The 19,882-nt window shown below is 40.8% G+C and overlaps 1 protein-coding gene across 6 annotated transcripts in view; it reads right to left on the minus strand.

Moving 5' to 3' along the window:
* The window catches only part of whrna (whirlin a), a 207,919-nt gene that overhangs the window by 48,499 nt on the left and 139,538 nt on the right, over window positions 1–19,882 (minus strand). For 5 of the 6 annotated variants that reach the window (XM_026174381.1, XM_026174382.1, XM_026174387.1 and 2 more), the window contains one exon: window positions 8,831–9,039. The exons of the other annotated variant lie outside the window; for it this stretch is intronic. In XM_026174381.1, coding sequence (XP_026030166.1) covers window positions 8,831–9,039 — 209 coding nt within the window. The remainder of the gene's footprint in view (window positions 1–8,830; window positions 9,040–19,882) is intronic. 6 annotated transcript variants of the gene reach the window in all.

Here is a 19,882-nt window from a genome sequence, read left to right on the forward strand (position 1 = left end):
TAATAATCAGCCAATTAATGCAGCACTTCCACCACATATTTCTAAAGTATGCCTACGTATTATCTATAGATACACTAACAAACACTACATTAACACACATTAGTAGATGTTGCAGGCACACTGCAGCAAATGTGTACACACCCTTCTCCAATGAGTGTAAAGCTTATGTGTCTCGTGTGACACAAAGTATTGCCATGCTTTCAAATGTTTGGCCAGATCCTATAGATGTCCTAAATATGTCCTCACAGTTCTGACTTCTGACGGTGACACATTAACCTAAACATCAGACTACTTCTGCAGGAATAAAAACAAACTGTGCAAAGCAAGCTATGATGAGTGACATGGCCAAATATCAAAGAATGGTTAATGTAGTGACAGATAAATGTGTATTAGCCGCTTTATTTCCTTTATGACGCAAACTTGATCCAATTTTCCAGACTGAAAATACATTTTGACAGTATTGACTGATAGGAATAAATAGATGTGAAAGCAAAGTTAAAGTGGCAAGCAATGCCGATGTTCAAGTACGATGAGTGCACACACAAGAGATCCTCATAATGGGCTCTTCTGCATTAAAGGAGCAAACTTTGAGCCTGTCTAAACAGTTAATAGCAACTCAGTTTCTCCAGCTCAAGTACTTCCTCTCTCAAATACAAATATATTTGGAGCTTTGAATTGAAAGGGGGATTTGATATCTTGAAAGGCCACTTTTTTTTTTTAATATAGTTTTGAAAATATCTTTCAGTTATCACAGGCTGATAAATGCACACTACTGGAGATTTGAAGTCTTTGTCATGGCTTAGAGATGTGGCAGAAACAGCTGTGCAGTAAGACATTTCACTAGGAAATGTAAAGACGTGCTTGTCTTCAGGCCAAGCTTTCCAGTAAATATAAAGCACACACTAAAATTCATTTTGGGGGGGGGGGAAGAAAAACACCCACACTCTCTCTTCAAGGACATGAAAAGAGGGATTTTCAAACATGTGTCATTTTCTCAGCACCACGTCTCTACTAGAGTGAAATGACTCGAGTCTTTACATTCTGAAGTGCCGGCAATGTAAAAGGCTCTAAATCCACAAGTAAACGTGACAACTCAGCACTGCCTTCAGGAGCAGGAATAAAAAACAGAATATAAAATTAAACTGGAAACACTGCAGTGCAACCGCTCAGTGACACACAGACACACAGTGTGTAGAGCTTGTTTAGGGATTTCAATTCAATAAGACCAGTGGACTTCTGAGACCAGTTTAGCCATTTATTCTTTCTTCTTTAAGTTTTTTTCCCTGTGTTTTCTCTTTGGCTGCTCTCTTTGTAATGCCAGATATGTGTCATGTGCAGTGGTTCTTAAACTTTTCCTCCATGTACCACTTCACAAGTCGAAAAAAGTTAGCGCCCAACACGCTACAATTTTTGGCAATCAGTAAAAATAATCATGGATCCAAGCTAAATGTAAAGTGAAACATATTGCAGCACTGTTGTATCAGATCCCTGGTTTGATAAGATCCTCATGGAGTTGCATCAGGAATGGGATTCTCGTGTGCAAATCTGCCAAATTAAACATGTGGGACTTCCTGCTGGGGTGATGACAATAGAAGAAGCTTCTACTATATTATCAGCAAGAAGGGGGAAAAACAATCAGTCTCATTTTATCTATAAAAATTATGGTGATGAAAGGGAAAACTCATCAGGGAAGCATATAAGCTAAAATGATCACTATCAACTATTAATTTAATTATAAATGTAAATGATGCATGGAATGATCAACATTTACTGGATTCCTGTTTATTATCCCTGCTTGAGCATAATCCATATTCATAAAAATGTAAGAAAAGTGAAACTGAATTAAAAACCTTGATGGAAATTCACCTATGGAATTTATGGAAATACATGCAACCAATATGCTGAAGAGATGAGTGAAGAGAGGGAAAAACATCTTTAGTATTTGAGTTTTTAGTATTTTTCCCTGCCTCGTGGTGCATGTTCCACCTTCTTCTTTTGATGTTATTAAGACACTGTGTGAAAATTATGTAAATGCACTCATTGCATTTATGTAGATTTATTAAAATGAGAAAAGTCTGTTTAAGTCAAACCAAAATGACATGTAGTTTCAGCTATGTCTTAATGGTTTCACAGAGAGATATCGTACAGAAACCAGTGAACACAAAGTATAAACATCTACCTCACAGCTGAGCTGCAAGAACCCACATAATAACCATGAAGAGACGTCTCAGATGGGAGGAATGAGCAGATATTCATTGTGAATGTAAACAGATTTTTGTTTAGCCCTTGGTGAATCAGAGCACTTTCAAGTTCTGGGTTGTTGGGTCGATGTGTTGCGTGCTACGGAGTTGATGAGAAAAATCAGTCTGGCATTTACATCAGATTTTAATTTGGTTGTTGGGGAGCACATTAATTCCAGGTTGTGAGCTGCAGATGAGTTGTTCAGGTGTGGCATTTAGAGAGGAGCTCCACACTGGAGGGGGTGGGAGTCCCGCCAGAAGTCAGACGTCTGAATACATTAAATGCTTAAAGACGCTAAAATTCATCAGAGACCAACAGGATGTTTTCTCTGCGCTTCATCATGTTCTCTTTCTTTTCTGAGCTGTAGGTGTCTCAGGTTTCAAGTTGTTCCTTGTGTCTGTTTTCATCACTGAATGTAGAATAGTTTGAATATTTACTATTGTTATTATTAATAGTAGTAGCAAGAAATGAGAAACTCAGTGCGTCATTTAGCTCAAGTTCTTTTGATTTACTACTACTATTAATAGTAGTAGCAGTATTTTTTTTTGTTAAAAGTTTCTGTTGTGTTGATAATTATAGATTTTCAGTTTCTCTTTGGTACCTGCACTAAGGTAGATTTAGTGAATCCCAGGCCAATCAATCTAATGACACTGTGTTTTTCCACAGGCCAGTGTTAACACTAAAACCCTAAAACATAACAATTATCAGTTCATTATTTATGATCACGTTTTTCATTAAATCAAATCTTCTATAGCAGATTCCCTGGTGAAATCTAGTGTATAATGCATACACTAAAATGCTAAATGCTAAACCTTCTGTGACACGTGCATCAAAGGTACTTCATGTAAACCTCTGAAGCTAATAAAAAAATATTAATGTGGCTGAGTAATATTCAGTGTTTTGCATGCAGTGTTGAGAACAAGTAATAAACCCTCATTTAGTCATTTAAAAACACATTATGAAACACGGAGCATCACAGCAGCAACCACTAAGCCATTGATCCGTGAACTGCTACTACTCTCCTTTAGCACTGACTCACAGCACGAACTACACTTCAGCTGAATGACTGCTCACCGCGGAAAGTAAGTCTACTCCGAGGAGAAGATATTGTAAGAGGATTGATATCACTCTCATGTCTGAATGTTTAATAGCGGATATAAATATGGGACCGATAACTCAAGCAAAAAGACTGTCAATACAGTGAGCCTCGTCATCAGGCAGCCCCGGATGGACTCCAGGCTGTGTTGGCTTTCATGCTCTGGTTTTTGCACAAATCAAACAAATGACACACAAACTGGTATGTTGTGTCATACTGTTTGTATGACACACAAACACAGTTGATGTTTGGACTGGTTTCTTTAAATCAAAACAAGGTGGTCACTTATATGTTGATTAATTTATATTTGGTCTGTTTAGAGACCTCGCCACCCTTCATACATAGAAAGTCAGGAAGATCAGCACAGGAAGGGAAGGGAGCAGGAGATTGATGAATTGGTACACTGTCTGCAGTGATGCAGACAGTGTACCAGCCTGCTGTGGTGAAGAGGAAGCTGAGATTGAAAGAGGAGCTGTCGATTAACCGGTCAGTCTACGTTCCCACTGTCATGTATGATCATGAGCTGTGAATAGTGACTGAAAGAATGAGATTCCAGATACAAGGAGCTTCAAAGGGTAGCCTGGCTCTTCCTTAGACATACGTTAAGGTCATTTTGGTGGGTGCTACTCCTCCACTTTGCAGGAGGGAGTCCTTTGAGGTGGTTCGTGCATTTAACTGCTAGGCCTCCTGAATGCCCCTTATATGAGGTGTTGGGACATAACCAACTGGAAGGAAACCCCAAGGCACACCCAAGAAAGGCTGAAAGGACTACAGTATGTTTTTTGGCTGGTTTGGGAACACCCCAGTGTCTTCAAAAGATATGAAGGAGGTGGCTGGAGAAAGAGGCCTGGGAATCTCTGCTTAGACTATGGCCCCTGCAACCCAGATTAGCAGCAGAAAATGGATGAATCGATGAGATTTGCCATATCAGTGCAAAAATGGGTATCAGCCAGGGTATTAGCTAAGCAGCTTCTTCTGTTGAGATTGGCTTTTATCAACTGATACATGGGAACTGCAGGCTAAGCTTAACTCTGTGCCTGGCTTAAAGTAATGGCTCAGTTTAACTTTGTCATAACAAGAGTGAGATCTAGAAAAGAATCTCAGAAACATGCTGGCATCCAGGACTACTATGAGGAGTCATTTTTGGCCAGAATATGTTCTTTAATATGTATACTAAACAAACAGCTCGGACCAACAAAACTACAGTGGCTTGCAAAAGTATTCGGCCCCTTTGAACTTTTCCACATTTTGTCACATTACAGCCACAAACATGAATCAATTTTATTGGAATTCCACGTGAAAGACCGACACAAAGTGGTGTACACATGAGAAGTGGAACGAAAATCATACATGATTCCAAACATGTTTTACAAATAAATAACTGCAAAGTAGGGTGTGCGTAATTATTCAGCCCCTTTGGTCTGAGTGCAGTCAGTTGCCCATAGACATTGCCTGATGAGTGCTAATGACTAAATAGAGTGCACCTGTGTGTAATCTAGTGTCAGTACAAATACAGCTGCTCTGTGACGGCCTCAGAGGTTGTCTAATGCTGGGCTTACACTGTGTGATTTTTGGCCCATTTTGAGATGATTTTTGAGTTGTGCGACCGTTTTGGCGATCGGCCCGATTTTGGCCTTTATCGTGCATCGAGAAGCGATTAACATCTCACGACCAGCTCCCGATCATCAATCGCTTGGTCGTGAGGCTGTCACCGCAGCTTTTCACACTGCGCACGTGCAAACACAAATGTCAGCGAAAAAGACGACGCAGCACGGCAGTGTAGCGTGTGGTCTGGACACAAGCGATGGAGGCACAACTTGTAGAACTTTGGAAAGCTCATCCGAGCCTTTTCGATGTGGCCTCACAAAATTATCACGACCACAACAACCGTGAAAATAGTTGGATTTACACTGCTGCTCAATCACAGCTGCCTGATCAATGTTTTTCATTAGCAATTTAGCAAAGTTGATGGTGGTGGTGTGTCTGTGTGAGTGAAAGACAGAGAGAGCGAGCGACAGAATTTCTGTTATAACCTTCATTTTATGGACGCACAGTGTGAGCACTCAGGTCGCATCAGAGCATCGGGCCATATAGTGTGAGACCTGCATCGTGACCTACGAACTTCTAATCCCTGCGAGTCAATCGTACAGTTTGAGCAGGAGCTGACTCGCGCGACTGAATAAAATGGCACAGTGTAAGCCCAGCATAAGAGAATATTGGGAGCAGCAACACCATGAAGTCCAAAGAACACACCAGACAGGTCAGGGATAAAATTATTGAGAAAGTTAAAGCAGGCTTAGGCTACAAAAAGATTTCCCAAGCCTTGAACATCCCACGGAGCACTGTTCAAGCCATCATTCAGAAATGGAAGGAGTATGGCACAACTGTAAACCTACCAAGACAAGGCCGTCCACCTAAACTCACAGGCCGAACAAGGAGAGCGCTGATCAGAAATGCAGCCAAGAGGCCCATGGTGACTCTGGACGAGCTGCAGAGATCTACAGCTCAGGTGGGGGAATCTGTCCATAGGACAACTACTAGTCGTGCATTGCATAAAGTTGGCCTTTATGGAAGAGTGGCAAGAAGAAAGCCATTGTTAACAGAAAACTATAAGAAGTCCCGTTTGCAGTTTGCAACAAGCCATGTGGGGGACACAGCAAACATGTGGAAGAAGGTGCTCTGGTCAGATGAGACCAAAATGGAACTTTTTGGTCAAAATGCAAAACGCTATGTGTGGCGGAAAACTAACACTGCACATCACTCTGAACACACCATCCCCACTGTCAAATATGGTGGTGGCAGCATCATGCTCTGGGGGTGCTTCTCTTCAGCATTGACAGGGAAGCTGGTCAGAGTTTATGGGAAGATGGATGGAGCCAAATACAGGGCAATCTTGGAAGAAAACCTCTTGGAGTCTGCAAAAGATTTGAGAGGTTCAGCTTCCAGCAGGACAACGACCCTAAACATAAAGCCAGGGCAACAATGCAGTGGTTTAAACCAAAACATATCCACGTGTTCGAATGGCCCAGTCAAAGTCCAGATCTAAATCCAATCAAGAATCTGTGGCAAGATCTGAAAACTGCTGTTCACAAATGCTGTCCATCTAATCTGACTGAGCTGTTTTGCAAAGAAGAATGGGCAAGGATTTCAGTCTCTAGATGTGCTAAGTAGAGATGGACCGATCCGATATTACGTATCGGTCCGATAATGACCTAAATTACTGGGTCGGATATTGGAGAGAAATAAAAAATGTAATTCGATCCATTCAATATCACAAAAGCACCTCACAAAACTTGCGACATGGTGTAACCCAGCTCATAACCTTAGCACGTTGGAGCAGTATGCGTCATGTGATAGAGCGGCTGTGGCTTGCGAGACCTGTCGGCGGTCTGGTTGAGCATTTGGAGCTCACTACCAAATCGGCATTTAATCTCCGACAAAGTTATCCCAGAGAGAAGTAAAGCAAGTGTGTAAATTCACCTCTGAATGTCTGTAAAGCATTATGAGCCAGAGGGTGGGGGGTGGTTCCCTATTTTTGGGGGGTTTTTTGTTCGGAGTTGGCGACCCTATTAGTTAGGTTGCTTAATATTTCCACTAAGTACTCTTAAAATACCAGAATACGGAGGATTGAGTAGGTTTAAGTTTACTGGATTGATCAGTATTGCTGATCCATGAAATATTTTGGGTGCAGTGTATTTTTTACATACAGGTTTAACAGAATAGCTTTAGTTTTGTTTTTTAAACTTGAGTATGAACTTATACAAAATGTAGCAAGATATTAAAAAAAACAACCATTTTATTGATTATAAAATACGCTACATCGGATTTATATCAGTATCGGCAGATATCCAAATTTATGATATCGGTATGGGACATAAAAAAGTGGTATTGTGCCATCTCTAGTGCAAAGCTGGTAGAGACATACCCTAAAACACTGGCAGCTGTAATTGCAGCAAAAGGTGGTTCTACAAAGTATTGACTCAGGGGGCTGAATAATTACGCACACCCCACTTTACAGTTATTTATTTGTAAAAAAGGTTTGGAATCATGTATGATTTTCGTTCCACTTCTCACGTGTACACCACTTTGTATTGGTCTTTCACGTGGAATTTCAATAAAATTGATTCATGTTTGGGGCTGTAATGTGACAAAATGTGGAAAAGTTCAATACTTTTCCAAGCCACTGTAGATACAGTGATGCTGAAAAACTAGGCCATGTCTTCGGCATGAGGCTGGACTACTATTATTCCCTTTTTGTTACTTTTCTAAAAGCTCAATGAAAATCCTTCAGTTCAGGATTCAAAGAGTAAACACTTGGCAACGGTGTGAAGGAAAAACTTTCTTTTAACAGGAAGAAACCTCAACCTCAAGAAACCTGACAGATCCACGCTAATGGAGGAGCAACCATCTGCTGCGACTGGTTGAGGGTGAGGGAAAGGACATAGAACAAAAGATGCATCATAAAGGAGAGTCTGACTTTAATAATAACTACTAATTAAATGCAAACTGGTGTATAACACATAGAGAGGGAAAAGAGGTGAGTGAAGAAGACACACTTGGTTGCATCATTGGAAGCCTGCAGCAGCCTAGGCCCATTGCAGCGTAACTACAGGAGGTTTCTGTGTCACCGGATCCAGTCTTAACTGTAAGCTTTATCAAAAAGGAAAGTTTTAAGCCTAATCTGGTTGGGGCTGGTTCTGTTTTTCCCTTTTGTTTTCCCCTGTGCTTCAAGAAAACCTTGTTTTCCTGTGATATTTCAGTCATCTGGCTCTCTCTGGACCCACAAAACCATATTTGGCTTCAGAGAAGAACTACACTTTGCAAAACTTAAGCTTCCTGCATTAACCCACCTGGCTTCCTAGCTCACCTGCCTGCCTACTCTCTATCGCCATCTCGTCTCCCCATTTGTTCCTGTTGTTTCATTTAGTTACAGCCACTTCTTTATTTCTAACGCTGGTTTTCACCCTCTTTCAGATCACCCCGCTAAATCTGTACCAGTAGCGATTCATTATTTTAAGTTTTTGTTTAACTCTACATAAAATCCTTTCACTGTTTTCATTTTTTGTGAGTCTGCTCATTGGGTCCTTTTGGCTCGTTGTGATGATATTATGCCAACAGATTTTCTTAAAGTAGAATGCCTAGTAGAGCCTTGATCCTCTTCTGTGGAATGACTTCCCAATTTGGATTCCAGAAACGATTCGGTCAAAAAGGACACAACTAGGCAAAAAGTCAGCTTATAGGGAGGATAGCTTTAAGGGGAAAAGGGCTAAAATTGCTTGTTTTTGACAGTATGCGAACTGAAGGGCTGCAAATCCCAAGATGATTGAGGATTTTTTTTTAGCTGACTCATGTAAATCTACTTTACTATATTGCAAGAATAAAAATAGCTGGAATCTGGAAATGAGTATAAAAGGGCTGTTTAATATTTCATGCAGTATCAGAAAGTCATCTTTTTCAAAACCATCATATAATTTTGGGACTGTCAGGACTTACCTTGCCACGCTGCTATTGGCAGAGCTCTCTGCAATCTGTGAGCTGGCGATCCACTTGGTCTCACCCACCACCGTCCTGGTGTGCGGCAGGCGGCCTACGTCTTTCACTGTCATCATCAGATGGCGTGATGACTTCAGGACTCTGACGGCCTCATCGTGCGGGATGCTCAGGAAACTGCGGCCATTCACCTCCAAGATCTGGTCACCAACCTGAGTGGGGGGAGGGGAAGAGACAGGAGTGGCGGAGGGGACTGAGCAAGGCGTTGAGGGTGGAGCAGGCAGAGACTGTCACATGCACAGGTTGACAGGTCAAAGGTCAAAGAAAGGTAACAGTGGATGGAGGTGTTGGAGGTGTATATGAAGTATAAGGTGTGTAATGGATGAGAATTAGAAAATTAGGTTACAGGTTTCTTGTTACAAGTTTGGGCTCTTTCAGATTGGGCGGTGAACAGAAATAATTACACAAAGATTAAAGAACTCCCTGCTCACTGACAGGTTGAGGACCAGAACTGTTCAATATGTAATTGAAAAAGTTTTCATATGTAATTTCACTTTCTATCAAAGAGCTGAGCCTGGAGGCAGCGGCAGAAGGAGAATAATGATGTCCATACTAAACACCACCTTGGATCGTACCTTCTGTCTCCTGTAATGAGCTGATATATTGTAGCTTTAACCCTCCAAGGTGTGTTTTATTTCAGTGCTGGGTAAAGATGAACCTCCAGGACTGCCTCAAACAGCATCTCTTTATTTCTACAGTTATGGCATTTACATATTTACATATGTATGTACAGATGAAAACTTGCTCCCAAGGTTGGGCTACTGAATATGGGCAATGAGTACTATCTTAAAAATATACAGTTTGAATACCACTACATGAATGTAAAAAAAAGTGGTCTATTTCAACCTGTTATATTATTCTTGAGCAACAGATTAAAAGTAAGGTTGGCGATTTGAAAAAGACATCTTGCCTTGGTGTCAATTTTTCTGTGTTTCTGTTTTAGTTTTTCAAATTTAGTGTAGTTGCTGTATAGTACCACAAGACAGTTCCTCTATCCTTTTTGCAGTGATTTACTAGACTGGAGGACAAGCATAGACCCTGATGATTAGATGTATTGTAATGAAGACCTGGAAACATGGTTGTTGCGAAGTACTGCAAAACAACGGATCAATGGGGAAGTCTCAGTTCCTGTGTCTAACAAACTGCTAAGCTAGCCATGTTGTAGCTTATGTTAGGTCTCAGTCAAACAGGCCTACAGACTGGTATGCAACCCTCTGACAACCTCTGATCCTTACGGTGTGTTCACACCGAACGCAATGGACGTGAATAGAGCGTCAGGTTTACATGTAAAGTCAATGGAAAAGCGCGATGACACGCGATTGCGGGTCCCGTGAAAATTTGGAAGCAGATTTGCGTCGCGAAAACGCCAAAACGCGTGAAACGCGCGTCAGTGTAGCCCGTCTGGCGCGTTTGACTCGCGAATAAAACCACGCGCGTGAGTTTTTGTGTTGTATTTTGTGCATACGCGCGTTTCGTGTCTACCGCTCGAGTTGGAAAAATCTGAACTCCAGCGTCAAATCACGCCACGACAACCAATCAGGAGCCTGGTGACGTGACCGTGACCTAGGTCAAAGGGGCAGATCCAGCCAAAGCCTTTCATACTTCAAAGGAGGGAAGGCTAATCAATGCCGTAGCAAACAACCCGGAGCTGTACGACACCAGCTGCTTTCTGTACCGAGACAGGAATAAAAAGGACCGAGCTTGGAGGAAGATATGTGAAGAGATCGGACAACCTGGTAAGTTCATTCATTTCACTTTTGAAAGTTTTCGCTGACCCGGGGAAGCCGCACAAAAGCTAGCAAGCCACCGCTATTTTCCCACTGACGTACAAATACCGTTCTGCTTTTATGCATGTTGTCATTTAGGAATATATTTTATTGTTTATTAATAAACAGCACACAGTGGTCCCGCTCATCCGTCACTGCTTTGCTTTTTCACACTTTTTTTTTTTTTTTTGCACCATACAGCATTGCATTCTGCAGCCTGATTGACAAATCTGCTCCGTGTCGTGTCGCCTGCGCTTGCCAGATTTATCACGTTTGGTTTTGATAACCATCACGTCCAATAGAAAAAACAGCACAAAAACACCCATAACTATGACCCTCATTCGGAAATAGACACCTGCACCCCGAGGGAAAAAGGCGCACGAAAGTGGCAGGCAGATGAAGACAAACCACGGCATAATAATACTTTTACGTTTTGCAATCTACAAAGGTTTGCACTTTGAGAATCAATTGTGAGAACTGTGACCAGGGGCTAGTTATTCTGAGAACCCCTGCTGCAATAAATGAGGGACCACTGTCTACTCTATGATTATTATATTCAACCTGTTAACATTTAATATTGTATTGATAGAACCAACTGATTCTGCAGCAGAGCATCCCCTGTAGCTTCTCCTGGCTCCCCAGTCCCTGAGCTCCTGCTGCTGCACCACAGGTATGTAACTGTAGCATCAGATGTACAGCAAGCACTGATAGCTTTTTACTCGGCGGGATTGCCTTGTGATCACCTTTACTAAATGTCTTCAACCTATCTGATTATATCCTGTTTGTTTTTTTTCGATGTTGAAATTAAAATCTAGTAGCAGCCTTCTCATTTCTTTGTGTTTTGTGCTGTTTTACAGGCCCACAGAGGAGGACGGCTCCGAGGCAGATGAGGGACGGGTCCCAGGACGGTCCATTGGTGGTGGAGCTGGCCATCCTGGTGTCCCTGAAGAGGCCACACCAGTCTCCAATGGAGCATTTCCTCCTCAGCCTTGTTCCTGCACTGGAGAGCAGCTGGTCCTTTTTATTCCTGTCTCTCTGTAAATACTTATATTTTATATATTCATGTTTAATGTTTTTCTGTTTGAGAATTTTAATATTATTTCAAATAAATTTTTATAATAACTAATGTCTCAGTTCTACTACACAGCAAATGTTGGCACACGACTTGACACATGTAGAATTTATTTCATATTATACTAATGACAAAATATACTAATACAGTGGGATGCAAAAGTTTGGGCAACCTTGTTAATAGACATCATTTTCCTGTATAAATCGTTGTTACAATAAAAAAATGTCAGTTAAATATATCATACAGGAGACACACACAGTGATATTTGAGAAGTGAAAAGAAGTTCACTGGATTTACAGAAAGTGTGCAATAATTGTTTAAACAAAATCAAGCAGGTGCATAAATTTGGGCACCACAAAAAAAGAAATGGAATAAATATTTAGTGTATATCAATGTGTGTGTCTCCTATATGATATATGGGGTGCCTTTGTCTGGACGTGCTTCCCATCCAGAGCTGCACAGCACAGAGGAAAGTTCCAGCGCTCCTGGAATCCCTCTGTGATGGACCGCCAGTCTCCAGGTGAAGGCACAGCCATGAAGTCGTCCACTAGACAGTCCCAGATGGCCGTCGCTACCTGGGGGATGATCTGGCACACTGTGGACACACCAACTCGAAAACTGAACGCGATGGTCCTGAAGGAGTCCCCGGTGGCAAGGAGCCTGGACAAAATTGTTTAAAATGAGTATTATGTGTACTGCAGTTACAAAATACATTATTGAAATTACAAAATTACAAATTACAAAATTACAAATTACAAAACATAAATATTACATAAAACATTTTGTAATTATAAGGATAATTACATGATATATATTAGATATAATCTAAAACAGTCTGCGGTGATTATATACAAATATTCAACTATCCCAGAATTAAACCAGGTCTAAATAAAAAGGAGTGAGTATCACTACAAAGGTTAACTTAGTGGTCCTAATGCTACAGTTTCATATCAGCAAACACCGAACGCATACATTCATAGGACACCACAGCCATGCTATCATTGCAAACACTGATAACAGCATAAATCGAATTAAATCAGGACTTGATGAGACCTGAGTATCACTAGAAATATTATAAACAGTCGTCTCGATACCACAGTTTGCTTTCAGTAAACACTGAGAGCATTCACTGTTAGCATAGCACATCCATGTTAGCAGTGTATAAATGGATGGTTTAGCATATTAGCACAGGTATCAATAAAGGACTACCGTATTAAATACTTTTACTAACCTCAGGCAGACGGACAGGCGCTCTGCAGGTGGGATTGAGCGCCTATAATTGGTGTCTAGGCGGGCGATTCTTGGACACGCGTTGAGGCGCGAATGTGCACGCGTCAAATTAGGGGCGTTTGGGGCGTTTTTGTTTGTGTCCATCGCGTTCGGTGTGAACACACCGTTAGTCAAAAATGTATATTCCTAAGCAGTTGCTGCTGGCAGAAGCTGGGTGAAATTGTCTGCAAAGAGGGTGCTGGCACCAACAACTGCCTTGTGATTGCTTTTCTTGTTAGCAGTTTGCCTTGATTGCCCACAGTGTGCACTGAAGACACTGACTTTACTCACTGGAATGTGCAAGGTTCAACAGTTCAACAGTTGTTGTTTTACAACTGCTTAGATACAGTCAGCAACCACCAGTTCCTTTCATATCAAAAATCCTTGAAAGAGTAGTTGTCAAACAGCTAACAGATCATCTGCAGAGGAATGGCTTATTTGAAGGGTTTCAGTCAGGTTTCAGAGCTCATCACAGCACAGAAACAGCTTTAGTGAAGGTTACAAATTATCTTCTTATGGCCTCTGACAGTGGACTCATCTCTGTGCTTGTCTTGCTAGACCTCAGTGCAGCATTTGATACTGTTGACCATAATATTCTATTAGAGCGATTAGAACATGCTGTAGGTATTACAGGTACTGTGCTGCAGTGGTTTGTATCATATCTATCTAATAGACTCCAATTTGTGCATGTAAATGGAGAGTCCTCTTCACACACTAAGGTCAGTTATGGAGGTCCACAGGGTTTGGTGCTAGGACCAGTTCTGTTTACACTATACATGCTTCCCCTAGGCAGCATCATTAGAAGACATAGCATACATTTTCACTGCTATGCAGATGACACCCAGCTTTATCTATCCATGAAGCCAGATAACACACACCAATTAGTTAAACTGCAGGAATGTCTTAAAGACATAAAGACCTGGATGGCCGCTAACTTTCTGCTTCTTAATTCAGATAAAACTGAGGTTATTGTACTCGGCCCTAAAAATCTTAGAAATATGGTATCTAACCAGAGTACCAAAGAGTCCTGACAGGGACTAGAAAGAGAGAGCATATTTCTCCTGTTTTGGCTTCCCTTCATTGGCTTCCTGTTAAATCCAGAATTGAATTCAAAATCCTGCTCCTCACATACAAGGTCTTAAATAATCAGGCCCCATCTTATCTTAATGACCTTGTAGTACCATATCACCCTATTAGAGCACTTCGCTCTCGCTCTGCAGGTCTACTTGTTGTTCCTAGAGTATTTAAAAGTAGAATGGGAGGGAGAGCCTTCAGTTTTCAGGCCCCTCTTCTGTGGAACCAGCTTCCAGTTTGGATTCGGGAGACAGACACTATCTCTACTTTCATTAGGCTTAAAACTTTCCTTTTTGCTAAAGCATATAGTTAGGGCTGGACCAGGTGACCCTGAATCCTCCCTTAGTTATGCTGCAATAGACGTAGGCTGCCGAGGATTCCCATGATGCATTGAGTTCTTCCTTTTCAGTCACCTTACTCACTATGTGTTAATAGACCTCTCTGCATTGAATCATATCTGTTATTAACCTCTGTCTCTCTTCCACAGCATGTCTTTTATCCTGTCTTCTTTCTCTCACCCCAACCGGTTGCAGCAGATGGCCCCGCCCCTCCCTGAGCCTGGTTCTGCCGGAGGTTTCTTCCTGTTAAAAGGGAGATTTTCCTTCCCACTGTCGCCAAAGTGCTTGCTCATAGGGGGGTCATATGATTGTTGGGTTTTTCTCTGTATCTATGAAGCGCCTTGAGGCGACTTTTGTTGTGATTTGGTGCTATATAAATAAAATTTAATTGAATTGAATAGACAGAGCCTGTAATTCACTAACTCGCTTGGCTGTGGTTAGAGCCAACAGCAGAGCGGTTTTAAGAGAGAGAAACTTTAACCCCACTGCCCCGATAGGCTCAAAGGGGTGGTGGGAGAGGGCGTCTAAAACGACTGACAAATCCCATAAAGGGACCAGTGGTCTAGAGACTGGGAGTGTTCGACACGCCCCCCACATGAAGCGACATACTATGGCGTTATTTTTGTGCCAATATTCTGAGCGCACGTTAAAAAAAAATTGAGCGCACGTAAAAAAAGTTTGCGGGTGCAAGTGTTGCATGAGAAATTTATTTTGAGCGAAGAAAAGCTGAATTTGAGTGAACAAAATTCATTGCTGCATGCAAAAAAATGTATTTCAGTGTTTGCTATTATACACACACAACTTTCGCTCAGTTTTTGCATTTGCGCTTGCTCGCAATGTGTTGCTCGCGCTCAACTCGCTCTCTACACCGTTATAGTTGTGCCACAAAACCAGCCAATCACAGACTTGGATGCAAAAATATCTGATTGGCTGTTCTGGTCTCCAATCAGCTCGAAATGACGAAATGTAATATCCCAGAATCCATTTCGTCCAAAACTCAAACGAGGCAGTGGCGGAGGAACACAGAGTGGTGGAGTTTGAAATATTTCTCTGTCCGGGTCACAAAACTTTTAAGATATTTTCATGCGAGAATGTAGCTGTGTAAACTTGAAATATCTGCTCGATTCATCAAGACATCACATATTTCCATAAGTGCTCTAACGTTTTTGGAGATTGGGTTAGGGTGTGTGATTGGTGAACTAAATGACCTTCTATTAATATACTGACAATCGGTCAAACTGAAAGTGGGTGCTTGGAAACTTAACATATCACCCAACATCTGTAGAAAATAGCAGGTCAGGACATTAAATAATACTTTGTCTCCTAAGTATACAGGAACAAATGAATTCTGGTGGTTTGCCTTATAGTGACTCTATTAAATATAACTGTCATCACAAGTATGTTATAAATTAGTCACAGAGGATGAGCACACCACTCCCCCCTGACACTGCCACTTGTCTTTTTAATTACTTTGTTCTGGCATTTAGACTTTGTGTAGCATTTAGCATTTTTAAAGTCTACAAATGTCACTTTCTACCTTTTTTCCCATTCAAATTTTATTGTGGTCAGCCAACCAATCCTCACAATCCTTTTAATATTCTGCTGGAGCAGCGACCAATGCAGATCGCAGACTAAAAAAAACCCATTCAGAATCTGCAATGTTTCAGTTTCTTGCGTATTTTCCAACAACCCGAGTTCACCCAACTGCATATCTGCAATACTAATGCACAGTACCACCTCTACCGCTCCATGTCTAAGCACAAAAAAAGCTCTGTCTCTGTAAGCTTCTGCAGTACCATGTTTAATCATTTTTAGTGAGGTCATTTAAATTTGCTAATAGAAATGACACACGTAGGTATGCAAAAGCAATCAATCAAGAAGGCTAACAAGCACCACTGCAGTAAGAGCTGATGCCACTGCAAACCCTTTTTATTTGAGCTGTCAGACTGAGCTGAAGCCTCAGGGACACAAGACAGATCTTAACACAGATTACAAGCTGTTTGTTCCAGCTGTTTGCTTTACAAAAAGCCACTAAAAGGAATCTAGCTGGAGTTCTTAAAGCGTTTGAGAACAGCGCAGCTCAGTTTACTCTGAACTCAGCCCGATTCATCTTTGTTTTACTTGGATTTCACACAGCTTATCCGCACACATGTGTAGAAGACATTTAAAAACGAGCTAAGACATAAAACTCTTGTCACCGTTCTCACTTTAGTGTGCCTGTACAAATATATATGAATATTATTGTCTCCAGAAAACAGTGGTCTCCATACTCTGTTGGGTTCAAGTTAACTTTCTGACAAACCAAACACAGGTTTTTAGAAAAGTTTGGAAATTTATTAAAAGTCAAAGACTCAAATCTGAGTTTTACTTTTTTTAAATTTTTTTTATTTGGCTTTGATGAGTCTATCTGGCAATACATGTCTGAGAGCAGGCACTAATGCGTGCATAATTCCACACTTAAACTGTTTTGTGGTTCTTAAAAGACAGCCAGAATGACTGGAGCGTTAGCTTAAATATACAAGTCAGCTTCCCTGTAAGATAAACTAAATGAGATTTGCTTATTTTATCCTTTAAAAATTCTAGTCTTATCAATGTATTTCTCTGCAGGCTTGAAAAAAAAAATGGCATAAAAATTGTAGCCGTTAGCTCCATTCACTCATTTTCACTGAAGACCATCTCACAAGTGCCCTTTGCTTTCTCCTGGCTAATAAGCAACCAATTTCTGTGTGAAACAGCTCTCACAGATCACCCATCAAACTTTTCTCAGGTAGTAAAAACAGGACAGCATTGAAGATGACGCCAGCACATTAAATTTTGCTTTTAAATCTGCCAAAACTTTGTTGTTGCTCGGTACCATTGTGTTCAGTTTCCTCCCATTGCATACAATGACATTATGTTCTTCAGTGAACATATCTGAGAAAATCCGAGAATCTATGGAAGAAATATTTAAAAAAAAAGATGCTCTGGAGCGAACACATCCTCAGAAAGATTACCTTTCAGATAAAGAAAATAGACAAGACAACACTGGGGTGTTCTCATGATAAGTCTGTAAATGTTCTTAAAAGGCTCGGTCAAAGTGTGGATGTAAATGCCACAGAACAGCTACAGATTTTGGACTCTTGTCTAAGATTCTTGTCTAAAGCTTACAAAAGATGCTAAAAAAAGCTCTAAATGTTTTTGATCAAAGTTCTGATGCATGCAAGTTTGCACCCAGGATGTTAGAAGGTGTGAATGACATATCACATTGGGGACACAATAAAACAGAAATCATCATGACTTATTTTGTGGTTTTATGCATGTTGAATCACTGCGACACTGTCATGGCTTATTTGGAGTCTTCGAGAGAACACGTTCATTATCACCTGAGCTTGTTGGAAAAAACAAACAAACCCAAAACTGTTCATTTCTGTGGTGAGGGTAGGGTTTTATACCTCAGGGCCTCAAACAAAGCTTAGGGGTTTTGTATAAATGCAACTCTTGCAAAGGAACTAGCAGGTACAATAACATCAAACTAACCTAAAAACAAGCTTTGTACTTTTTAACCCCCCTCTGGCTTTCTAGTACATTTAAGAAAATGAATTAAAAATAAATTAAAAGATATATGCTTGGGAAGTATTATGGTCTCACTGTGCTAAAGTGATGTATTTCAGTGCAGTGTATGAAAATAGCATCGGGGGGTAGTCTCCATAGAGCTTCATTGAGCTCAGTGAGCTGCGAAGTAAAAGTAGGGGAGTTTGTGAGGCGTAGTTTATAAAAGTGAGCCAGCCTGCACAGAAGAAGCTGTACACACTATTTGTCTCTCAAATCTCTGGAAAGTTCTGACTAAAATCGTCAACACGTTCTGCTGCTTCTCCATTCAGCCCACTAACATGAAGACTGCTGCAGCGACAAAATCTCCTTTAATGAGAAGGTGGGTCAAAAGCTACTAATTTCCTCAATGGGAATTTGTATTAATAAACTAGAGTAAAAGTAAGAAAACACTAATACTGTGGCTAACAGCTTTAGCACTATTAACCATATTAAATATGGTTTGGAGTAGTTGTATATCAGTTAATGCTTATGCAGAATTCATGGCATTGTAATTGTATCTGTTTGTGTAGGTATTTGTCTATGCAAAGTGAATTATCCAGGGTATTATGCACCCAATGCAGACAATCTTGTATTCATTCCACCACAAAAACCAGCACTGTAAAGCCTGACGATGTTGAGGCTATGCATAGGTAGAATGATGATTTTCGGAAAAGTTGACTTAAGGAAAGTGAGCATGTTCACCATGAAAGGGGAGAAGTGCTAAACTAACACCGCCACTGAAAATCAAAAAAAGAGTCCAGGAAGCACAAAGAGTGACTGCTGTGGACAGTTTTAATTATTTTTAACATTTCGTTCATTTCTGCCAATGGACTCGCAACATTACATCTCATGAGTGTTTTTGTGTGTTTGATGGATCATTTGGTGGCACATTCATGATTGTACAACTGCAAAAGTGGAGCATAAAGTAACTGAATCTAAGTGACATAAATGTTTTCGATGTATGTCTCCTAACCAAGGGGGGACATAATGGAAGGAACAAAGACATAGAGGACTTGTGGTCAAAAGAATTGGATTTTCCCTTCCTTCAGTTTTACATTTAGAGGGAAATCATGTACCATACCAGGCTCTGTGTAGGACCAACATGCCAGTCTCTTTTAACAACCTACATACAACTGTTCATTTTCTGGATCAAGAGGCTGTGGATGGAAGTGTACTTTTGGCCTCTTCAAATAAAAAGTCCCCCTATAGAAGAAGCACTAAAACTATATCCTTGTTAATGCTCAACTGGTTGCAAACATACATCCGGTTTACGCCTCTGCGTTGAAAACAGCCTTCGACTACCTTTTCACTAACTTCAATAAACTCTTCTCAGTGAGACCGTGGGCTTAATCACTGAGTGCAAGTCTTACTGAACACAACGTCATGGAAATTAGGAGTGAGAACGGAGGATAAGCACACAGTACTGCTACTCACTTGATTTGCTGTGTTTTGAAATATCAATATGACGACAGTTGTGGTTACACTTTGACCACATCCATGTTTTTTATAGGGTTTATGGTAGTAACAGGTGGTCGCTTAACCAATCAGTGAAATAGTGTTATGATTACATTAATACTTAATTAGAAGTCTGTTCAACTGCTTATTAATACCAGTATCTAATCAACCAATCATATGGCAGATACTCAATGCATTTAGGCATGTAAACATGATCAAGGTGATTTGTTGAAGCAAAGTTAGCATCAGATGGGGAAGAAAGGTGATTTAAAAGACTTTGTATGCAGAATGGTCGTTGGTGCCAGACAGTCTGATCTGAGTATTTCAGAAACTGCTGATCTGCTGGAACTTTCCCACGTAACCACTCTAGGGTTTACAGAGAATGGTCTGAAAAAGAGACAATATCCAGTGAGCAGCAGCTCTCTAAGCAAAAATGCATTATTGATGTCAG

This window comes from Astatotilapia calliptera, chromosome 7 (genome assembly GCF_900246225.1).
Source record: "Astatotilapia calliptera chromosome 7, fAstCal1.2, whole genome shotgun sequence".
Taxonomy (NCBI): domain Eukaryota; kingdom Metazoa; phylum Chordata; class Actinopteri; order Cichliformes; family Cichlidae; genus Astatotilapia; species Astatotilapia calliptera.